The sequence below is a fragment of the Zeugodacus cucurbitae genome, chromosome 2, assembly GCF_028554725.1.
Source record: "Zeugodacus cucurbitae isolate PBARC_wt_2022May chromosome 2, idZeuCucr1.2, whole genome shotgun sequence".
Lineage (NCBI taxonomy): Eukaryota > Metazoa > Arthropoda > Insecta > Diptera > Tephritidae > Zeugodacus > Zeugodacus cucurbitae.
The window spans coordinates 22,710,195-22,736,410 of NC_071667.1; the positions used below are offsets into that span (position 1 = coordinate 22,710,195).

The window sequence follows — 26,216 nt, forward strand, 5'->3', positions numbered from 1 at the left end:
TAATATTAATGTACAGTATAATGTATAATTTTTATTATTTATAATAATTTAACTCATGGCATGACAAAAAGTCTGAAATTATTCCATAGCAAGATATGATTTCATTAAATATTTTCAGTTAGAGTTTAATCAAGGTTTGTTTTTTCTATAGACTACATCTTTTGCTATTAATGAATAATGAATGTAAATCAATGAAAGCCGTTTTATAGTTTATTTAATTTATTAGAGACTTTAGGAATTTCATAAATTTTATGGCAACACAATTTTTTCGATTCCTTTTTGCTCCAATTAGCCTTTCGAAAGTTACTGTCAGACGGTGTGTATGCGTAAGCAGTCACACAGAAATATTCGCGGCGTGGAGAAAAATAAAATTTAACACTTTAAAAGGTGAAAAACGCAGTGTGTTTTGAAAATTATATAAAAAGTTGAACGTGGTTACTTGTGCCTGTGTTATATGATATCAAATTGTGTGAAATTAATATGCATTTAGTGGAAATCAATTTCCGCAATGCATTGAATTAGTGACCTACGATAGTGTTGGTCTAAAATGGCGTCGAACTTCATGGAAAGTTAAATGGCGTCCCAGTAAAAAGAACGGAAAAGTACACATTGTATAAAGCAAGAAAGAAAATTCTAATACATAATTTTCCACGTTTTTCTGTGTATATAATTTGTGTATTATACATTGAAATAGTAAAAACGAAAAGAAAGTTTTTATGATATTTCAGAATATGGTGCAATATTTGTAAGCAAAAGGTGTAAAAAAGGAAGAGTGAGGAAGGAAGGTGTTACGAGAATTGTAAAAATCAAATGACTCGTCGTAATCACAATCGTTGGCTTCGTCGCAATCGCCGTAGTTTGTGTATGTGTGTTTCGTACGTTTTTGAAAAGCGATGCTAGTAGTAAATGTGAACAAAAAGAACAGAGAAAATAAGCAAGTGAATAACTAAAACGTACATGTAAAAGTTGAAAAGGCGACTTGTTAACGTCATCGTATCATACTGGTAATTGAAAATTTTTATTAAAAGTATATTTATATACGTTTATGTTTATATGTGACCGGATGGCAAATTGGCTGTGGTTATTGCGAATACGATCATCCGACAGATGTATGGGAATCAGAGGCTAGTTAGAATTTTATTTTCATACGGCAATCAAACTGACAACCTTGGAAGTTTTGTCTGAGGTTCATGCTGCCAGACCAAATATTTTTACCGGAAATAATTTTAAAAACTACCGAAGTGTTTTTTGTCCAATGAAAATACTTATAACTTCCGAGGGTTGAAATTGGATAGAATCTTGTTCGCACATTAGAATTGGTAGGAGGATTTCGCGGGATTTACAAGTTTGGGAAGCTGATTAAAACTTTGTTTGTTTTACATTTAGACGTAACCTGGCAGCACTTTTTTAATCTTTCTATTATTATTATTATTTAATCATACATCGTATTTTCGAAATATTTTTTTCTACACTGATTTCGATTGCTTTTAAGGAATATGTGTGTGTGTGTGTGTGCCTGTCGTCTGTTCTCTGTCTGGTATTTGTTGGTGTTTATCATATTCGTTCGTGCGACCATTCCCATGTCGGTCTATGTATGCGTGTGCCTTTTCTTATTTTTTATTTGCCAATTTTTGCACATAGTATATATTTGTTGTTACGAACGCAACAGAATTTCGTATTTGCTACGGTGCGGTGTGGTATGTGGGGCGCGGTCGTCGGTAGAGGACAACCTTACAGGTAGACGGTATATTAATAAAAAGAAAAACATTGCAAAAAACGGGGAAGGGTACGAGAAATAATGCAATGTGGCGCTTGAAAATCTTTAAAAATAAAATAAGGTTTGTGTTGTGTCGCCACCACAGTCGCCGGTATTTTCTACAAGTATTGCATTATCTTAATTAAATTTATTTGCTCTACAATCTAACTAATTTCTTGTTTTTATTTTGTGCTTCGATATTTGTTAGAATTGATGTCTGCTAAATGATCTTACTTGCTGTTCGAAAGCGAATTTTCATTTATTTTTACACATGTTCAATATATGCAAAGATTTTTTTCTTAACATACATAATATGTGTCTACAAATCTTTAGGAGAGAAACGCGCGATGAAGAGAAATGTCTGATGAAGTACATTAGGAAATTAAAGCTAATAAATAAATGATTTTATGATGACAAAAAATGAAGAAACATTAAAAAATGCAGGCAGTCTAGACTGCAATATTAATGTATTTGAAATTAATATACAATGAATTTATGTGTGCAAATTTATATTAGGATACACATATGTAGATACATATGTATTTAATTCCAAAACATTTTTGATTTTGTGTAATAATATATACTAATATGCAGCTGTGTTCAAAATAATAATGTGCTTGTTCAAATTAGTAGTATTTTTAAAAAAGTATAGTATCTCAAACATAAGTAAATCTAAAAATGATGTATAGATACAAAAAAATATTGTTCACTATTTGGTCGAAAAGCCCCTATTATATAAATCTGCCTTACAGGGACGCGGCATATAGTTGAGTAGCCTGGTTTGGCTTAATCTCCAGATAGGATATTTCTGGAATTGAGGTCGGATCATTAGGCTGCGCAATGGTATGACCTTAATCCCTGTGATACGAAACCACTTCTTGGCTAACCGAATTATATCCCTTTCAGACCGTGATGCATCAATTGTGCGGTCAAGTTTCAATGTCAAGATCTCTACTATTTATGCACGTATATTAAAAAGGCCGAAATGCATCGATTGTGCTGATTATTGTATACCTTTTCTTTTTGCACTGAAATTGAAACACAAAAGTTTAGATGGCCAATATGTTTTATATCACATAAAGACTGTATGTTCTAAAAATGAGGGAAAAAAATTCAGTAGTTTAGGGTCAGGTCTGAAAGGGGTATGTTTCGGGTCATTATCCTGCTGGAAGACCCATTTTAGAGGCAAAACGTCGTATTCAGTATAAGGTAATAAGGTATTATTCAAAATATCAACATAGACACATTGATCCATGACAGTCCACAACCAAAATAAAAGACAAGCCCAAATTAATATTTTATTAATATTTTTGATATGCCCATACTGTCGCGAACCTGTGTCTCCAAAAAGAACTGCTTCACTTTCGTCTGCCCATAATATTATATATTTCTTCTATTTTCCAATTTCAATGAGAAGATTCTAACACATGCACCATTATTATTTTGAACACAACTATATAAAACCAAAGGTAGATTAAGAGCAATATACATATGTATGCGTCATGTATAAAAATTGTAAAAAAAATACTATGATGTTATTCTCTTACTGTTATGGATATTTTTTCAATAATAAAGGATTAATAAGCCTGCAAGCCAAGTCAAATTACAAATATTAAAACTTTTATTATAAATTCATAAATGTATGTATGTATGTATGTTATTGGCGTTCAACCGTTTAGCCGTTTATAGCCGAATCGATGAGAGCGCGCCACTATTCTCTTTCCTTCGCAGTTTGAGGCCAGTTGGAGATTCCAAGTGTAACCAGGTCGCTCTCCACCTGGTCCCTCCAACGGAATGGAGGCCTTCCCCTTTCTCGGCTTCCTCCGGCGGGTACTGCATCGAACACTTTCAGGGCTGGAGTGTTTTCGTCCATTCGGACAACATGACCTAGCCAGCGTAGCCGCTGTCTTTTGATTCGCTGAACTATGTCAATGTCGTCGTATAACTCGTTCAGCTCATCGTTCCATCGTCTGCGGTATTCGCCGTTGCCAATGTTCAAAATTTTCCTCTCGAAAACTCCTAGTGTCGTCTCATCTGATGTTGACATCGTCCAAGCTTCTGCACCATAAAGCAGGACAGGAATGATAAGCGACTTGTAGAGTTTGATTTTGGTTCGTCGAGAGAGGACTTGACTGTTCAATTGCCTACTCAGTCCAAAGTAGCACCTGTTGGCAAGAGTGATTCTGCGCTTGATTTCGAGGCTGACATTGTTGGTGTTGTTGATACTGGTTCCCAGGTATACGAAATTATCTGCGACTTCGAAGTTATGACTGTCAACAGTGACGTGGGAGCCAAGACGCTAGTGCGCTGACTGTTTGCTTGATGACAGGAGATATTTCGTCTTGTCCTCATTCACCTCCAGACTCATTCGCTTCGCCTCCTTATCCATGCGGGAAAAAGCAGAACAAACGGCGCGGTTGTTGCTTCCGATGATATCAATATCATCGGCGTACGCCAGGAGCTGTACACTCTTGTAGAAGATTGTACCTTCTCTATTTAGCTCTGCAGCTTGTATTATTTTCTCCAGCATCAAGTTAAAGAAGTCGCACGATAGTGAGTCACCTTGTCTGAAACCTCGTTTGGTATCGAACGGCTCGGAGAGGTCCTTCCCAATCATGACGTAGCTTTTGGTGTTGCTCAACGTCAACTTACACAGCCGTATTAGTTTTGCGGGGATACCAAATTCAGACATCGCGGCATAAAGGCAGCTCCTTTTCGTGCTGTCGAAAGCAGCTTTAAAATCGACAAAAAGGTGGAGTGTTTCGATTCTATTTTCACGGGTCTTTTCCAAGATTTGGCGCTTGGTGAATATCTGGTCGGTTGTTGATTAACCTTAAAGGCGATATTTATTAGGCTTATCCCACGGTAATTGGCACAGTTTGTGGGATCTTCCTTTTTATGGATTGGGCAGAGCACACTGAGATTCCAATCGTCGGGCATGCTTTCTTCCGACCATATTTTGCAAAGAAGCTGATGCATGCACCTTACCAGTTCTTCGCCGCCGTATTTGAATAGCTCAGGCGGTAATCTATCGGCCCTGCCGCTTTGTTGTTCTTCAGGCGGGTAATTGCTATTCGAATTTCTGCATGGTCGGGCAATGGAATATCTATTCCATCGTCATCGATTGGGGAATCGGGTTCGCCATCTCCTGGTGTTGTACTTTCACTGCCATTCAGCAGATCGGAGAAGTGTTCCCTCCATAATCCCAGATATATAAATATATATATCTAATCGTTTAGTTTTAGGTGTTACAAATTATATGAATAAACACTGATATCTTAAAAGCCTCGAATTAAGGCCTCTAAAATCATATTGTTAATGTATATTATTTTTCTTGAGTAAAATTGCACATTATAGGCTAATGACAAACGTTTTTATGAAAAGATAATTCAATACACATTCGCATTTCTATATTATTATATTTTCGAAATTTTTTTAATATTATTTGTGAATTGCTATTAACTATTTGTACTAATTTTTATATTTGGATATTTAGTTTAATTTGCTCCATTTTTTATTTAAAATTAAATTGCGCGTTATTCATTTGACCTGCAGACGCCCAGTAGAAAAAAATAAAAAAGTAAAAATATCATAACGAATTCCAAATGTATACAAAACTGTATAATGTATTGTACATACAATGTTGCAATGTCGTGTCGAGTAACATTTCTGTGTTTTTTTTTCCTATTGCGGCGCCAATAATACATCTCGCGGTCCGCTTTAGTGCACTTCAATGGCTATGTCTATGTCTGTGCATTTGGTGCTCACTTTTTTATTTTCTTTATATTTATTTTCTGCAGTCTGTGAAATTCGAAATTGCTTGACTTGGCCTGACTGCTTGCTGAATGTTTGGATGATTCGTTCTTTGTTAATGTTAATGGGGGAGCGTCTCGTAAACATAAGACAAGACATTTTCCTTACTCGCCTCTCCCCCTCCCAAACTATTTAAGGTCTATTTTATTTGTTCCTTCTTTTTATTTGAGTATATATATTGGTATTTTAAAAGTGGGTTTCTCCCATATGATTGGCAAGCTAGCTAGCTTGGCTGGCCGGCTGGTTGGCTTGTTGGATGACTGGCTACGTTCGGTGTGTCTCATTCGTATGTGCCAGCACATAGTGAATTACCAAATGCACTTTAAGGAATCATGAAGCGTCGCCGCCTTGCGTTTTTTGGGTGTTTGCGTGCTATTGTGGCGATTTCAATTGCTGCAAAGAGTCAACCACCACATATGCACACGGGAGTGTATATGTATGTAAGCCTTTAGACATAAATGTGGTGCAAGTTGCCAATGAGTGCATCCATTGATGCAACTTTTCGCTTTGCCATTCGTGTAATGTTTCGCTTTGACCAGCTCTACTTTGCTTTGCTCTGGTCTGATCTATTCTGGTGGGCATCTTAGTCTGGCGGTGTCTGCAACACCATATCTTAATAGTGTTTAGCGCGGCAAATTTTTCAAGAAAATAAAACAAAAATATGCATAAGTGTACAACAACTTTTTTCTTTAGTACAGTTTCTTTTTTTCCTTTTTTCCTTTTTTCTTTTTCCTTTAGTACAGTTGATTGCGAATTTCAGAATTTTACGATGTTTTGACGTGATGCTGATATGCTTGCCATTGCAATAAATGAAAACCAACTGTGCATGTAACTAACTTCTCCATTTTATTTATGCTTGGTGCTTTAAGTTAACCAATAACAACTGATTCGTTGTGTATTGACCACTAAAGCAACGGCGGCAGCTGTGATGCAGGCCTCCTTTAATATACAAGAAAATCGATTTTTTTATATTTCCAATAAATATTAACGGGTTTAAAAGTTTGTAATTGCTTTGTTGACGTATCCGTGGGCTTTACGTACTCTTCACAAAGTTGCCATACCGAAATGTGTAAGACTTCTGCTCCACTGAATTTCTAAGTTAATTTATATTCAAATTAAAAATATTGCATATGTTAGTTGTTACTTTGTATTTCTTTATAAACTTGGTTCCTACAAAGATTCATCAAAAATGTAGATCTTACCATTATTTGCTTCTCAAAACCGAAAAAAAAAACAATATTAATTTTATAATGTACAAAAATTGGTGTTAAAAACATTTGTATTAATTTAAAAACTTAAACTCCAAAGTCGTCGAACATCTTTTCTAACATTTTACTTTTTCTCCTTTAATAGTGTTAGTCGAGCAACGGGAAGAACTTATGCTGGAATTTAATATCGTTTGATATAGGTCGACAGAAACGCATATTCACTCTTTCGTGTGGAATTAATAAAAAATGTTATTGTTTTAATTTTGATGGAATGTTATTTATTTCAAATTTTTGTTCGAAAATTCTATACATTTCGGTGAATTATGATTAAAAATTTAAACTACAATCAACACAGAAATTCAAAAACAAAAACACTTAATTTCTTTCTCGAAATGAACTTAAGTCATGAAAAAATTGTTATCTTTTCTGGGAAACGTTTTTGATAATTATTATTAAATAATGTTATAATTATTTCGAGAAATTCGGGTTTTGATTATAAATATGTAAGTGCATGTATAAAGTAAATTCAACACATAGTTTCTTTTTTGTTTTTTATTTTATGTGAAATTATAAAATTTATACATAAACATGTTCACATTTCCGCTTATTTAGTAGTAAACAAACATTTTTGATAATGACTAAAAATTGCAGAATCTGTTATCAATAGGAGTTATATGCAATATATATTTGTATTTCGTATTTATATATGTATGTATCTTTCTGCAAATTTAAGTAAATACATATATTTTAAAATGTTATTAAATTTTCATAAATTACTATTATTTTTATTAATTATTACTAATTGTATTTTTATTATTTTTTTAATTTTTATTTATTATTATTTATTATTATTATTATTTGTACTTATTATTATTATTTTCATTTATTATTATTATTTTTATTTATTATTATTATTTCTTTTATTATTATTATTTAACATATGGCATCACTACGTTTGACGCTTCGGTAGACGTACTGGAATTGTTGCTTTCGCTCATTCTGTCAAAACTGCCATTGCACTACACTGTTGACTTTGTTTATGTTTCTGTTTACTTCGCTCATGCAATATTTATGATTTTAACTTTATGTGAAACTATTTTACTGATTTATTTCGGCGGGCAAGGGCATTTTAAACTTTGAAACAGGCTGAATTCGTTGAAAGTGTTAATGGCCGCATTGAAAACCATAAAGATGGTAAGCCCTTCGAACGCACATACTTACATGTGTACAATTGCAGAAGACAGTTACTGTCTGTGGCACTTGCAAGTTAAACTTCCCTTTTTCGACGGTTACTCCTTCTTACTATTTGTTTACATCAAAATACGCAAATAAGTGTGGCTTAGTTGATTGAGTTTCAAGCGAAAATTGTAGTTGTTGTGTAGAGTATTATTATTGATATTCAAGGAGATGTAAACTATGCGGAGGAGCGCGTTTGGTGCTTCCAATCAGTTGTGCTCTAAAATTGGTGGTTTGTTGTAACTTTTTAATTAATTGATTATATTTATTTGTGTTTTGTGATCTCGGTTTATTGTGTCGAATTGATTTGTTATTCTTAAAATTTGTCTGTTCTTCAAGTTTATTTACACATTGTGGTCATGCATTGATACATACATATCGCTCATTTACTTTAATAGTGTCATAACTAAAAAACACTATTTTTGAGTTGAGTATGCAGAAATGTGCGCAATTTCATCGTCCATATTATATAAAAATTTCATTCTGATGCGTAGAAAAATAAACCGTGATATAAGAATGTGCCGTTCTTAAACTTGGTATGTTGCGTTAGTTTTTAACCACAATAACGAAACTTCTCAGTTGTGCCAGAATTAGTTAAATTTTTTTTTTTTACAAAATAACGACATATTTTGTGTTCCAACACATATTGTGAAAGGTGAATTTGATATTCTTTTCAGAACGACACATTTCGTATTACAACGATATTGGTAAAAAATTAATTAAATTTTTCATATTGCTTTTTTCAGCAAAAACGACACATTTGACTTATGACGGCGAAATTGATTTATATTTTTCACAAATGACGACATAATTCAAAGTGGGTCACATTAAGAAAAAGCATTAGTACACTATATTTGGTCCATTTATGCTCAACATTGTATTTAATATATTACAGGCCACTAGATGTGTCAATAAACTGATGGCATTTTTCTATATTTGCTAAATAATAGTCAATTGAAAACTTTAAATCGCTCTCCTGAAAAATCGATTTTTTTGAGTTGTGACACTATTCAAGTAAATGAGCGATATGTACATGTACATATACTTGAAAGTTTTCAATTTGGATTTCTTAAATCCATTATCTATCCTTATAAATAAATTAAATTTCTGCCGTTCTGCCGTGCCAATTATAAAATTATCACTTTAAACTTAAAAGATTCGCACGCTGTGTCTGACGTACATGATGATGACGATTAAGTTTTAGTGTCTACTGTGCCACCGTTTGTGTTGATTGCACAGGGCAGTATACTGATTATTTTTTAATTAGTGGTAAGGCTTTTGTATTGTTGTTAAGAAAAGTAGACAGTTTGCTTAGTCGCCTTATTAATTGGCTTCTAAGCTGTACTTTTTGTTTTTTATACTCTCGCAACAACAAAGTTGCTAGAGAGTATTATAGTTTTGTTCACATAACGGTTGTTTGTAACACCCAAAACTAAACGAGTTAGATATAGAGTCATATATACCAAAGTGATCAGGGTGACGAGTAGATTTGAAATCCGGATGTCTGTCCGTCTGTGCAAGCTGTAACTTGAGTAAAAATTAAGATATCTTGACGAAACTTGGCACAAATATTCCTTGGCACCATAAGAAGATCAAGTTCGAAAATGGGCAGAATCGGACCATTGCCACGCCCGCAAAATAGCGAAAACCAAAAACACATAAAGGGTCATAACTAAGCCATAAATGAAGTTATAAAAGTAAAATTTGGAATAAAGGATCACACTAGGAGGGGACATATTTGGATGTAATTTTTTTGGGGAAGTGGGCGTGGCCCCGCCCACAAATCGGTTATTTGTATTTAACTCGCAAACCAATAAAGCTATATAAACCAAACTTTCTGCAGTCGGTTCTCTTATGTACCTTACCACACACTATGAAAATAGTTGAAATCGGATAATAACCACGCCCACCTCCCATACAAAGGTTAGGTTGAAAATTACTAAAAGTGGGTTAACTAACTAACGAAAAACGTCAGAAACACTAAATTTTGCAGAAGAAATAGCAGAAGGGAGCTGTACTCAGATTTTTTTACAAAATGGAAAATGGGCGTGGCATCGCCCACTTATAGGTCAAAAACCATATCTCAGGAACTACTCGACCAATTCGAATGAAATTCGGTATATAATATTTTCTTGACACCCTGATAACACGGACAAAAAATGGGCGAAATCGGTTTACAACCACGACTACTTTCCTTATAACTCAATTTTTAATTCAATCTTATTCCTTCACTTTATAATGCAAACATAAGGAACCAATAAAGATAGCGGAATAAAACTTTACACAAATAGTGCATATCATCTCTGGCTTCATTTGCGAAAAAATTGTCGAAAACGGATCATAACTTTTCAATGCCCCAGATATCGAACATGTTAAATGGTAAATCTCTCAGATATCTCAATTTAATTCAGAGGAAATTGTTTTCTTCTAATAGTGTGTCTCTTTTCCAAAAATTATTAAAATCGGGTCATAACATCTCCATATACCTCATATTAGGTTTTTCAAAAGTATCTTCTCCTAGCTCCCATATACCTAATTATAGGTTTTTCAAAAATACGGTGAGCTTTATTCCGCATATATGTATTGGTTAATATGTGAGCTATCTTAGCAAAATTAAGTGAGCGTATCGTCTTGGATATAGTGTACCTTGCTGATGAAAATGAATGAAATCGGTTCAGGAATTATCTCAGCCCTCATATACTATATATGACGATTTATGGGTTAATTTGTATGTTATCTTAATAAAATTTCTTCAATAAATTGCGAGAGTATAAAATGTTCGGTTGCACCCGAACTTAGCCTTTCCTTACTTGTTACACATGTAAATGTACAATATAAACTTCGTAGGTGGCATTGTTTGCTGTAATTTAATCTAATAATTATCAATTTAACTCGCCGTTGTTATTTTAGCATTCGGCACATCAATAATTAATGATAGAATTCTATCAATTGGTTAATAATTAACTACAAAGTCTCCCACTGAGGTGTAGTAATAACAGCGAAATCATTATCCACAGCAACGAGTGTGCATATACACATTATCAAAAAAGTTATCACAAGACGTTGTTAGGTATTAAATATTTTCTAAAATGGATAAAATTGTTATTTTTTGTTTAAATTAAAGCTCAAATTTGCGAAATGTTATTATTTAAACACAGGCAGTTAATGCTAATTTAAATATGATAATTTCATTAGAAGAAGTACGGAAGGATAATTATCCATTTGTACAAAACAAAATTTTCAATTAGATATATTGCAGTACTACACGTTTCCTAATCTAAAAAAATAGTATTGTTGACCTATATATTCTTTATTTGAGCTTGCATTACTCAATTGCGTTCAAGTGCAAAATATCAATGTTTGATGGACAAATCGGCTGGCGCGTCGATCAAACGCAGACCAGCACATACACACACACACACACGGCATATACATATGTACATCTACATATAGATATTTAGGTATGTATGTACATCCGTACACGGTCGTTGTCGTCAGGGCGTTCTACTTTAGCTTCTAAAATCGCCCCCTTCACTTCAACAATCCCACATATTGCATTGTGTTTGTTGTTGTTCTTGTTTACTGTCATCACCTACATTCGTATTACTCCCTGATGACAATTCGCACAACAATGCAATGCAATTCAGGTGCAATCGAAAGCGATTTTCGCGTACGCTTTGCCTCGTGCCACATATTTAACGTGTTTTTGTAATAAACAAAAACAATGACAATTGCTTTGTGCCGTGCAGTAACGAATAAACAAGCGGCGTGTGAATTGAAAAGCGATAAAAGAAAACAACAAAAATTACGCATAGTTGTTTTTTATATTAAAAGCAAAAATGCACCCGCGCTCACCGAATCATCGACTCACCGGCACCAACACCAGCACCAGCGTCAATTGTGACTGTTGTAAACAAAGTGATAAATGCACGTAGGAGCGTTCGCTGATAAGTAGCGCTGCAGCGGTGCTGAAGTCGAGGCGACTGACGAAAATGTTCATACACATTACCTACTTTTAAATAACAAATATATAGATATTCAGGTGTACTATAGGAAATCAGTTAGATTAATTACTGGGTTTATGGAATTTCTTATTACATACTTATGTATACATAGGTACATACATATCGCATAAATTTATTTGCACTGTTTCGTTCGCTATTCGTTTTAGGGTTGATAAACTGTTATTCTATATTCATTGTGAAATTGTATACCTTAACTTTGCCCACAACGCCAGCAAAAAAAAAACAACAATTAATAATATAAATAAAACTATTAAGTGTTGACAGTGACGATTTTAGCCATATTTTCAATTATATTTATTGTTGATTTAATATTTTCCGCTTTGCTGATAGTGACGATAAAGACGAAGCGACAAGAACTACCGATCGTTTTACGGCCATACTATATACACTCATCATATATCTTCATACACACGTGTGTACGTACATATTTACTTGGCGAGAATGGGGGCGCCATTAAAGGGTATATTGTTGTTGTTGCTATGTTATTGTAATATACACCTTTGTTTTTGTGATGAACAGTTGTGTTCATGAGCACTACTATAAAAAGTTAGGGGTCGGTTAGACGAGGAAAAAAGTGTTTTCTGAATATTAAATTGCGGATTGTAATGAAAGTATTGAGGTTATAATTTCACAAAAACCATACAAAAAGCGCAAACTGTCATGTTATATATTTAGTACTATTAATTTGCAAGTGTAGTTAAACTAGGCAGCGGCACTTTTTTACTTTTAAAAAATATTTTATCCGCTCCATTGATTGCCGACACACTTTTCTAAATACCGAAATTTTTCTGTCCAACGAAAGAAATACGTTAATTCTATAAAGCTTTTTCAATATTGTGTATGAAACAAGGCAAAAACCCTTTGAAATTACTTTTTGTTTGAAATAGAAAGTATTTCGCTTTCATTGTAATAATAATAGGGACGGATAATTTTAGCATAGTTTTTTGTATTTTTTCGTTTCTTTTTCTAGATGAACTAAAGCACTAGATTGGCACATATATCCATCAGAATGCTATAGCAAGGTTCTTGTATATTTTCCCACATTTGGTCCTTATTTGTGTACTAGTAAGCTTCTAAAGATCGCTATAGAACAATTTAAAGGTGTTCTATGGGTTACATAGTTTAAACTTGGTTTCGTCTGAGCCTTTGCTGTACATTGAGTTTGCACAAAAAGGGTACCTTTCTAGCATTTCTTCCAACTAATCAATTTTTTTTTGAAAATTTTCCTGGACCGTACGTATTAGAATTGCAGCATTAAATTATTTTTTCAAGTCATTGGAAGTTTCAAGTGGATATTCATGTACGTGATATGCCAACAGCTTGTTGAAACGGGTTGCAATTTTGTTCTTCCTTCCTCCTGTTTTGAGGTTTTTCGTGTGGAGAAAGGCGTTAAATAACTTTATTCTTAGAAGTAGTCCATGATGTTAGCGATTTACATCGTACTTTCCCTTTCATGTATAGTTTCGCCTTTATTTTCCGATCAAAAGAGTCGCCGGGCAGGGCGCGGCCCATATTCTACTTTTATTCTTTTAATTTTCAACTTACTTATTTATTTATAATTAATTTATCTATTCAACCGAAATATTAATACCCTCTTTGTTTCGATATTTTATTTTTTTTAAACAAATTTACGTATAGCATCCCTATTATTTTTGCCAACTTAAAACGCTGACAACTGAAACAAAATATATATAATATTAACGCAGTTACTCTAGAAATAAATGAGAGAATACGCACTAAACATAAATAACTGTTAACAAACTTCGTTGTACAGTAACTTTTGATTCGAAACTATGTTGATAAAAACTTTTTTTTGGCGCTATGAAATTAGTCGATGGGCTCGTCCCTATTATTTCTGCCATCATTGTAAGTTCGTTGTCATATTGTATGCAATGTTCACTATGCAACGATACTTAAGAAAGCAATATAAAATATTTCCATACATTTAATTTGAGTATGACGACAACAATTACACAGTCACACAAGTTTCGAATGGAAAAATTGCGCAAAAACTAAATAAATAAATAAAAACAATTTACATGTGGAAACTTCACGGTTTGATTCGCTGTCAACGTAACGAAAGCAAATGACAAGCTGCACGCGCATGAAATACATACGGGTACATACTAAACACGTACATACATATGTATACATATCACTATAGTTTATGCATTTTTTAATTGTGCCCATATGCGACAGGTGTTTTCCAAGAATGCAAAGTATGACTTTTTCAGTGATATCGTTTCAACTAATAGATTAAGTTATGTATATTTTTGTCAAATATAAGTTAGTGTGAAAGAAAACATGACACAATTCCGATTACTATGGCGCCGCGATCTGATTACACCGTTGGAAAGAGGACGTCCTCCCGATTCAAAAATATATAGGGTAATAGGTACCGCAGACGCCTAGTTTTCGAGATATTCCGCTTTAAAGATAAAAACATCAAAATTTTCAACTAGCTATTTCACACAATTTAATACACTTTAACACATTTTACGCATTTTTTTCACCTCAAATATATTAAATAAAACTGTAGGCGTTGCATTAAATGTACATTTTACTTTTATTATATAATTTTAAAGTTAGAATTATATGTTTCAAAAATCACTTTTCACTCTCAAATTTATGTGTTTACAATTATGCGGAAAACGAGCGCTGCCACATTGTAGATACCATATATAAATTCATCCATAAATTCCTCTTTTTGTGAAAATTCCTCTTTTTTACCAAAATTCCTCTTTTATTTAACAAAATAAATTTTTAAAAATCATATCGAGGACAGCCGTTTATTTTGCTAACACTTGTATTGGCTTGACCAGAAAGGAGTTCTACGCGAAAAAACTTCGAACACACCTGGTGTTGGATCGATGAGGGTAATTTTTTTAAAGCGCGGCCGAAGGCCGCCTCTGCAGAAAGAAGTTCTACGAGAAAAAACTTCGAAAACCCCCGGTGTTGGATCGATGAGGGTAATTTTTTTAAAGCGCGGCCGAAGGCCGCCTCTGCAGAAAGAAGTTCTACGCGAAAAAACTTCGAATACCCCCGGTGTTGGATCGATGAGGGTAATTTTTTTTAAAGTGCGGCCGAAGGCCGCCCGTGCAGAAAGGAATTATACGCGAAAAAACTTCGAACACACCTGGTGTTGGATCGATGAGGGTAATTTTTTTAAAGCGCGGCCGAAGGCCGCCTCTGCAGAAAGAAGTTCTACGAGAAAAAAACTTCGAAAACCCCCGGTGTTGGATCGATGAGGGTAATTTTTATAAAGCGCGGCCGAAGGCCGCCTCTGCAGAAAGAAGTTCTACGCGAAAAAACTTCGAATACCCCCGGTGTTGGATCGATGAGGGTAATTTTTTTTAAAGTGCGGCCGAAGGCCTCCCGTGCAGAAAGGAATTCTACGCGAAAAATCTTCGGACACCCCCGGTTTTGGCCCAACCAGGGTATTTTTTTTTTGAAGCGCGGCCGAAGGCCGCCTGTGCAGAAAGAAATTCTACTCGAAAAAAATTCGGACAACCCCGGTCTTGGCTCCACCAGGGAGCGGACGAAGGTCCCCAATGATGTAAGGAGTTCTACACGAAAAAAACTTTGGATATCCCTGGAAAGATTTTTTATATACATCCTTGATGCAGAAGAGAGTTCTACGACAAAAAACTATGATATGCTAATAAATAAAACACAGTCATTAAAAAATCTATCATCTATAGTTTCTAACATGTGGCAACGCTCGTTTTCCACATAATTGTAAAAACAGAAACCTTTTCAGCTATTAGTGTGCTAAGTGATTTTTGAAATAAGTAATTTTTCCTTAAAAAATCTTAATTAAAGGCGAAATTTGTATTAAATTCAATGTTAAAAGTGTAATTATCAATATGTGAATTGAAAAATATGGGAAAATTGCGTTAAAGTGTGTGAAATAGCATGTGCAACTCATAGAAAAAAATGGAAATTTAAACACGAATATTTAATAAACTATATATCCGATCAATAATATTTATATATATTCCTGCTCTGGAGATCCTCCTCTTTCACCCGATACCCCATTTATACCGATCGGAGTTGTCAAACCCCGACCGCCAAAGTAATCGGAATCGTGCCGAAAACATTCACAACATAATTCGGAGAAAACGCAATTAAGTTGTGAAAGGCGCTATGTAAATAGTGGCAAACGCCTCCCGAGAAGTCACCATAATATAAGGAGGGGGGATTATTGGTTATAAGAAGGACACATTTCATTCAGTCTATTAACAGTTTATCTTAGGATACAAATTATTTACCAATTTCAGGATTTTTAACAAATAATTTATTTTTTCAACATTGGCCTAACCTTTTACTTTTACTATAAATGTAAGAATTAATTATTATAAAAATATAAATATAATAACTCTTTATTTAATATTAAATTTAATATTAAATTTAATGGTGCAACTGCAAAATACAGTTAATAATATTATATTGTTATATGTAGTTTAGTTTATGACTTACCTCAAAGTAGCCATATATGTACATACTATGTATCTAAAATATCGTGCCTTTACTTTTCAAATAAATATGATTTGAAGCACCCTGCTTACATTTAACACGCTCCGTTTCGGCACTGCCGTAACAATTGAAACAAAACTAGCTCTGTATGTACATAAGAAATGAACTCTTTATAAACACAGTTCCATGGAACAGATGCATTGACAGTTTTACCTAAAATTAATCCAACAGCAAGTTATTTGCATTTTACAAAAATTACTGGTTGTGTGTGTAGCAAATTTTGTATTAGCTCTTGACCTTTCAACGAAGGTCGTCAGCCACTACACAGAAACAAAGAAGACAATAAAATGGTGTACATTTAACTAAAATTTTCGCTGATGTTTCTTGGTATGAAAACTGGTTTTTGCAATTTCTTAGAACAATAACACGTTGCGGGAGTGCTGTTGCATATTGAAAGGGAAAAGGTTAAATTTACGCTGAATCCAACCTTTGTTTATATGTCATGCACTGTATTTATTTAGAAAGTCGGGTTGCACTTTTCTGCCTGTGGCTTGGTTTGGTTCAATGAAAGTGGGCGTAATTAAATACTCATTTCGTAGTATTGTTGTATGCACGCCTGCAGAAGTGAGTTAATATACTTTTTAGATATTCCGATTTCTATTGGAGTTTAGACTCAATCTATTTTTATGCCTCTTAAACGAATTTGTTGAATCTTTAAATAGATTTTTTTTTAAATAGTTCTAAAACACAATTTAATTAATCAATATAATTTACATACATATAGTAATTACAAAGTGTTAATAATTCATAAAATCAATACTACAGTTACTTTTCGTAATCAGGTTGAAAAAATCGTATGTGTGTTTTTTATTATTTCTGTCTGACGTCTTCCACATTGAAATTTTTGCATCGACAAATATTTGTGCTTTGCATATTAATAAGTATATATTTTCAAATGTAGGAAGACCCTACTTTGTCATTACTCGGCTTTATGGTGAATATGCAGCTTGATGTAATGAAAAAGTTGGTTTACGCTGACGATAATTTCATAAAGCCAAATTTGTAAAAATTGGCAGCATTCACTAGTTTAATTATTTCTGCGAAATTATTGCATATTTTCCAATATGTATTTTTTCTATAAGTTAAAAATATCATGAAAGCAATACAGTCCTAAGCTAAAGTATAAAAAAGGATGAATAAAATTAATCAAAACAGTATGTGGTTTTTACAATGAAAATACATAAGCGATAAAACCGATATCGTTTTGCGGTTGCATTCAATGTACACCAAAGCAAATGGCAACACAGCGGTGATGAAATTGTTATTGCGCGGACGGGCGGTTAGGTGCAGATGTGGCACTGCAGTTGCCAACGATCGCATCCGATCAGCGGCACTTTATGACTTTTGTGTTGGCGCATGGTGGCTTTACGGCGACTGCCTTTTGGCGACTGGTGCTGACGGCCATTTGGTTTTTTGTTGGGAGTGTGGTTCGTCAACAGTTTGTTTGTGTGGTTTGTCTGCTAATACATATGTACATATGTAGCTGGTGATGGTGGTGGTGTTGTCGGCGTTTTCGATGCGATGTCGGTGATGGTGCCGTCAGCGCGGTGGCACCGCTATGCTACGCCGAGTATTTTTGCGCCATGAATCATTTGCGACATTTTAGACTTTACGCGTTGCGCATAGTAATGTGTATGTGTGCTTGACTTATGAGCTGTTTTGCAATTGTTCTTGTTACTGTTGTAGTTCACTGTTTGCCATTGTGATGTGTACAAGTAGGTACCTACATGTCAGTGTGCAGTATTGTTCGCTCATAAACTTACGCGCTCAGCGGTTCGGCGGGAAAGCTAGTACTCGTAAGGCACTAATATTTGTTTGTTGGTTTGTTGTTGTTGTCATGTGTTGACTTTTCTGTAGTGTGCAATTTAATTTTGTTTACCATTTTGGTAGCGTGACAGACTCTTCAACTAATAACGTTTCTTCATTTTCATTTCAGAAACCGAAGTGCACTGAACGAACAAACGCATAGTCGCTTTATATGACTCGCTTGGTAAATGACGTATATATGTAACTACGCGCATGCACATATGCACATCGAAATTTTTTTTGGAGGTTCAATAATGCATGCAGATGAAGTGTAATTAAACAAAATTAAATCAGGAAAATAAAGTAACACGCCGAATACGAATGAGACTAGTGCGAACAAGTTGAGAGAAACAAGTTACAACAATTCAACAGTGTCGCTGGAAAATCTCTACGTTTTTGTGGTGGTTGTGATAATAAAGCACCAATTAGTCAGTGAGTGAGGCCAGGCCGCGTTTGCACAAGCTGTGCTTGTTTACATTGCGGTGCCGGTGTCGGTGTCGTTGTTTTCGCCAAAGTTTTCGCTACTTTTATATTTACCGTATCGTATCAACGTTGTTTGTTGTTATTCTGCGTTTGTTTTTTCATTTATTATTCCTATTCGTTTGTATTGCATTCCGTTTTGTTCAATTCTCGATTTGAATGCCAACATAATCATTTGTGTGATAAGTCAACGCGTTATTATCAAAATACATATATATTTTTTGTTATTTGTGTTTATTGGAAAAGGCTTCACCACGAATTACCTGACGTTCTCATCGTCGCGGCGGTCAACTGTAGTCGCAACAAGTGGTGGCAAAACACCGGCCGTTAGCACCACCGCGCTAGCCACTTCAGCAGGAACTGCCTCTGCCTCATCGAGTGTTTCGTCGTCCTCGTCCGCGCTTGGATTGTTGAGTTCGAGTTTCGTTGCCACATTTTCAAATCCTTTCAGCAGCAGCAGCAGTAGTAGTACTAACAGTAATAGCAATACCAACAACACCAATAGTAGTAATATATTTAGCAACAACACTGCCGCTTATCCGAGCATTGAAGACCCGGCAATAATAAGAGAAACAGCTAATTTTTCTTTGCCACCAACATCATACTACACAAAACCACAACAACAAAAGCAAACACCAAATCGCTCGACAACTGCATCTGCAACAACTACGAGTACTTATTTTCAGCACACGCCAAACAGTAGTGGCAGCATACAACGTGCAACAATGGCTGCTAGTGGCACAGCTGCACCGAATAGCAGCAGCAGCACAGCTGCGCTCGGCCTATCGCCCACATATGAACCGCTAGGCGGTGGTCCACACGCTACTATCGTTAAGGAGGGTTGGCTACAGAAGCGTGGCGAACACATTAAAACCTGGCGTTCACGATATTTTATACTGCGCGACGACGGCACCTTGATGGGCTATAAAAGCCCGCCGGTGAATAATGCACCCGCTGATCCATTAAATAATTTCACAGTACGCGGCTGTCAAATTATGACAGTCGATCGTCCCAAACCGTTCACTTTTATTATACGCGGTCTGCAGTGGACCAATGTTATCGAGCGCACATTTTGTGTGGAAAAAGAGATCGAAAGGCAACAGTGGACCGATGCCATCAGGTGAGTACAGCTAACGCGAGTATTATGTCTCCTCGCTCATATTGTCTAATATTTATTTTTGTACTCTCGCAACAAAGTTGCCAAAGAGAGTATTATAGTTTTGTTCACATAACGGTTGTTTGTGTCACCAAGAAATAAAAGAGTTAGATATGGGGTTATATATATATATAAATGATCAGGATGACGAGTGGAATTGAAATCCCGATGTCTGTTCGTCCGTCTGTCCGTGCAAGTGATAAGTTTAGTAAACATTTAGATATCTTAATGAAACTTCGAACACATGTTCCTTGGGATCGTAAGAGGGTTGCTTTCGGACCATTGTCACGCCCACAAAATGGCGAAAACCAAAAAATATAAAGGTTCATAACTAAGCTATAAATATCAGTAAAATTTGGAATAAAGGATCGCACTAGGATGAGGCATATTTGGATGTAATTTTTTTTGGGGAAGTGGGCATGGCCCCGCCCCCAAATCGGTTATTTGTATATATCTCGCAAACCAATGAAGCAACATAAACCATTCTGCAGTCGATTCTCTTACGTACCTCACCACACACCATTAAAATAGTTGAAATCGGATAATAACCACGCCCACCTCCCATACAAAGGTTAGGTTGAAAATTACTAAAAGTGAGTTTACTCGCTTACTCGAAAAACGTCAGAAACACTAAATTTTACAGAAGAAATAGCAGAAGGAAGCTGCACTCAGATTTTTTTACAAAATGGAAAATGGGCGTGGCATCGCCCACTTATTGATGAAAAACCATATCTCAGTAACTACTCCACAGATTTCAATGAAATTCTGTACATAATACCTTCTTGACACCCTGATGACACATGTGACAAAGTGGATGAAATCGGTTCATAACCACCACAACTTCCCATATAACTCAATTGTGAATTCCATCTGATTTAAAACTTTACACAAATAGTGCATATCATCTCTGGCTTCACTTCAAATTGTCGAAAGCGGACAATAACTTTTCAAGGTCCCTGTTATAGAACATGTTGAACTCCGCGCTTAAGGGTAAATTTTAACCGAAAATATGGGTAAATCTCTCAGATAATTTAATATAATTCAGAGGTAATTGTTTTCTTCTAATAGTGTTCTGTTCCAAAAGTTATTAAAACATATACCTAATTATAGGTTTTTCAAAAATACGGTGGGCTTTATTCCGCATATATGTATTGGATAATATCTGAGATACATAGCTTAGCAAAATTAAGTGAACGTATAGTCTTGAATATAGTGCACCTTGCTGGTGAAATTTAATGAAATCGGTTCAGGCATTACCTCAGCCCTCATATACCATATATGACGATTTTCATTATTCTATTATTAAATTTGTTTGTTATGGAAATAAAATTTCTTCAATAAATTGCGAGAGTATAAAATGTTCGATTACATCCGAACTTAGCCCTTCCTTACTTGTTATATTTTTATTCCACTCTACAGAACTGTAGCGAGTCGCTTGAGTGAGCTGGGCGAAACGGCTATGTCACCTTCGACCTCAACAGACATGACTGATGTGGATATGGCATCTATTGCCGAAGTGGAACTGCGTAACAGTTTTTCAGTGCAGGGCACAACGAAACGCAGTAGTGGCGGCGTTAAAAAAGTCGTAAGTATTGGAGATATTTTTATATATGTTTAAATATGCATTAATTAAATGTTGCTATTTTGACTCGAAAATGAATATTTTAGTAGTTTACTTTGCAAAAAAATAAGTTGAGATATATAAAAAGCTTAATTTAGGTGGTATATTTACATTTCATTTATTTTAACATAACCCCAAAATTTAAATTTTTAGTAGTTTACGAAAAAAAAGATTAAATCTCGTTTATTATTTGCACGATTTTCGCAACAAGTCTGTAAAAATATTGTCGTCATTACAATTTATTTTCACGATATTCGGTCGAGTTATGGAAACATTTTGCGTCATTATTTTCACGATATTCAGTCGAGTCAGGAGAAATGTTTTGCGTCATAAACGATTTACTGTCACGTTTTTGACTACAAATAAAATCGTTACAAAATCATTAAATAATATAGCTTTATACAATTAGAATCACAAAAAGTTTGGAACACAATCTCATTGATATTTGGATTCGAAGATCGAAAAAAGGACTTAAAAAAAGTTATTAATTAGAGCATATAACTATTAAAAAATTCAAAATATAGACAAAATCTAAAATTTCTTAATTTAATTCAATAAAAGATCAAATTTTGACTCTACATAGCATCTAGCTTGACTAAATAATTGTTTACATCATTGAATTAAGAGGATATTTTGGTTTTTTTGGTAACCATATTCAGTACTAATAATAACAATTTAAAAAAGGCTTTTTTTCGATCTTCAAAACGAACTAACTTCGAAAATCGAAGAATACACTTTTTTATTTAGGACTCAGTTTTACGGAAAAATTTTTGTTTGGTCCAATACCCAGAAGTCGATTTTGCCGTAAATTGTTATCTAAGAAATACATTATTTGTTTCGTTTCTTTTTTTGCAGACGCTTGAAAATTTCGAGTTTATAAAAGTGTTAGGCAAAGGCACATTCGGCAAAGTGATCCTGTGTCGTGAGAAGGCCACTGCAAAGCTGTATGCAATTAAAATTCTCAAAAAAGAGGTGATCATACAAAAAGATGAGATCGCGCACACCATCACCGAGAGTCGTGTGCTGCAAACTACGAATCATCCCTTCCTAATTGTAAGTTGACAAATGAAGCAAATTGAGCAACAAGTAAATTTTAATAATAAACACTTTATTTGCTCTCTTTCTTTGCAGTCACTTAAATATTCATTTCAAACAAACGATCGTCTGTGTTTTGTGATGCAATACGTAAATGGCGGGGAATTATTCTTTCACTTGAGCCGTGAACGTATTTTCAGCGAGGATCGTACGCGATTCTATGGTGCTGAAATAATATCCGCCTTGGGTTATCTACACTCTCAGGGCATTATATATCGTGATTTAAAGCTGGAAAATTTATTGCTAGACAAAGATGGACATATTAAGATCGCTGACTTTGGGCTGTGTAAAGAGGATATCACGTATGGTCGTACAACGAAGACGTTCTGCGGTACGCCCGAATATCTGGCGCCTGAAGTATTAGAGGACAACGATTATGGGCATGCAGTCGATTGGTGGGGCACCGGTGTCGTCATGTATGAGATGGTGCGTACGCATATTTGACGCCGTAAAATAATTTACATAGCTAAATTTTAATATTTCAATATTATATTTTATTTTAATTTTGTTATTATATTTGTAATTTTTTATATTTTAAAATAGTATTTTTTTTATTTTTTATTTTTTTTTTTAATTTTATTATTATTTTTTATTGTATTTGCAATCTTTTATATTTTAAAATTGTATTAATTTTTTATATTTTTCTATTTACTTCACAACAGATATGTGGACGTCTTCCATTCTTTAATCAAGATCATGATGTACTCTTTACACTTATCTTAATGGAGGAGGTGCGATTCCCCCGCACAATTTCGGATGAGGCGCGCAGTTTACTTGCCGGCCTTTTGGCTAAGGATCCACGTCAACGTTTGGGCGGTGGACAAGATGATGTCAAAGAGATACAAGCACATCCCTTCTTTGCGAGTATTAATTGGACGGATTTAGTGAATAAGAGGGTATGCCGTTGAAACAATGGATTTTTTGTTCATAAAAATATAAAATTTGTTTTTTGTTTTAATTTCTTTTAGATAACACCCCCTTTTAAACCACAAGTAGTGTCCGATACGGATACACGTTACTTCGATACAGAGTTCACAGGTGAAAGTGTGGAATTGACGCCGCCAGATCCTGCTGGTACATTGGGTTCCATAGCCGAAGAGCCACTTTTCGCGCAGGTGAGTTTGCGGGGAAAAGTGAAGCGAGAGTAACCGGAATTTTTTATTTTATTTCACCGAAAAATATTATTTTCTTCACTAATTGAAAATCCTTCTTGTTTTTCATGCGTACAGTTCAGCTACCAGGACATGGCATCCACATTAGGTAATTCATCGCACATCAGCAGCTCGGCTGGTCTTGCATCGATGCAATAGAATCGAATAAAATGCGTATGACGTTGTAATCAACAACGTCGTCACCAATATGTTGATCGTCCTTATGATCATTACTGCCATCATTGTCATCAGCATCATCGTCATCCATATTTTGAGAAGCAAAAGGAACAACAACAAAAACAACTGCAATACAACAAACAAACAAGCAAAGCAAGTGATGCAGCCACAACTGCTATCGAAAGTAGTTTCTGCAACGCTGTTACTGCCACAGTCCAAGTCACCGCCACAACACCGACACCAAAGCCCACATACAGACAACAGAAACAATATTGTTTTGGCGTTATCAAAGCTGTAGCGCTTGTTTAGTTTGCGCTTGTGTTAACACTTACAGAAAAACAGCATGTTTTTACTACTAAGGCAACATGAAACTTTTGCATCATGATAATAGACTCGAACGCACTTGCCGTTGCGGCGGTGACTGCAGCACTTTTTCAGATACGCACTGTGACAACAACAAGAAAATAGTAAAGAAAAAAAACTAAAAATATATAGCAATGGCAGTAGTGGACGTAATGGCGCGCACAGTCGCATCAGTGAAATGAACAGCATGATAATGAAAAAAATTAATAATAATAATACAAGTTAAAAGTAAAAGTAATAAAAAACAGCTTAAACCGCTAAAATACATATACATATACATACATCATATATATATATAAATAAAATTATAATAATGAACAGCAACAATTACTGCTACAACTACCAATATTAGTACATATTGCAACTACAACTACTACTATTAAATACAACTAAAAAAAAGTAAAAATAAAAAAATGCAAACCAATAAATAAACATAATTTATTTTTTACACTACAGTTACAATTGCAACTACAATAAAAATAACTGAAAATTAAATTAAATAAAAAAAGAAACAACAAGCGATAACATAATAAGTGCAAATAATAAGTGCATACATACTACAATTTATTATTATATACATATATACAAAAAAAATGCAAAACAAAAAAATAAAACTAAAAAAGTAAAAATAAAATTGATAACTACACAAATGGTTAAAGTTAGTTATAAACAATTTATATATACATACATACATACTACTATTATAACAATTATAAAAGCAACAATATAAATAAAATAATTAGTTAATTTAAAGACTCTTTCTGTGCTGCACTATTATAATTTAATTTCCGTTTTCTCAAAATAATTATGCAACTAATGTACAAAATCCAAAACAACAACAACCATAAAATTATAAACACACGTATATACATACATACATGCGCGCATACTTTTTGTATACACTACATATTATTATTATATTGTTTTTGTTCCGTTTTGTTTGTCGCAAAAAAAGATTTTGTTTATACTTTTACATGTAACGGTTTTGTGCTGTGCGCTTTAAATTAGAAATTTATAGAGGATTTTTATGTTTCTTACACAACATTTTCTCCAAGTTCAGTTACCATGTAACATTAATGAGTGTTCACACAAGATAATAAGTAAAAAAAACCAACAATAACAACAACAAAAACAAAGCAAAAGCAGTTATGTATAAAGTTGCCAAGGCAGTAGAAATAGAAAAGCAAAAAATAAACGATGCTATTACAAAAAAAAAAAAAAAAAACAATGTAAATTATTTTGAAATTTGTTATACATTTTTGTAATATTTAAAGCAACAAAAAAGCACTCAAAATGACCGACACCCAAATCAATGCAGGAACGTCAATTTATTGCCATGTTGCAACGTGATATTTTAATAAAAAGACTGAATGCGGCGCGTTCCAAGCACTTTATTGGGGCGAAGTAAGCTCTAAACATTTTTTACAACTTTCTTCACATGCAACGCCAAATTCAGTTTAACGCGGCAATGAGTCGATATTACAACATTGTTTGGGTTGTGGGTTTTCGAAAGCAAGCATATACAGTTATTGCGATAGCATGAAAAAACAAAAATAAAAACAAAAAATTAAAAACTTTTTTAGCAAACATAATGTACAAACAGCGAAAATATATAATTTAATTAAGACCATGCCGCATGCATAGTTAAATATCAACTAAAGTAAAAATAGGTTATCTATTGTGTAATTTGTTTGAATCAAGAAAAAATACAATAATAAAATGTGAAATAAAAAAACTCCCAAAAAACTCAAATGTTTAAACGTTCACAGTTGTAAATGTCTGTTAGTTATTTG

The 26,216-nt window shown here is 34.3% G+C and overlaps 1 protein-coding gene across 1 annotated transcript; it reads left to right on the top strand.

The window, feature by feature from the left end:
• The first annotated feature begins 236 nt into the window (after positions 1-236).
• On the top strand, positions 237-25,651 carry Akt1_0 (RAC serine/threonine-protein kinase). The gene is made up of 8 exons (XM_054225176.1): positions 237-387; positions 19,107-19,980; positions 21,436-21,601; positions 22,493-22,690; positions 22,769-23,158; positions 23,395-23,628; positions 23,701-23,847; positions 23,962-25,651. Exons 1-8 carry the CDS (start codon positions 252-254, stop codon positions 24,040-24,042), a joined length of 2,226 nt encoding a protein of 741 aa, XP_054081151.1. The 5' UTR covers positions 237-251; the 3' UTR covers positions 24,043-25,651.
• The last annotated feature ends 565 nt before the right edge of the window (positions 25,652-26,216 follow it).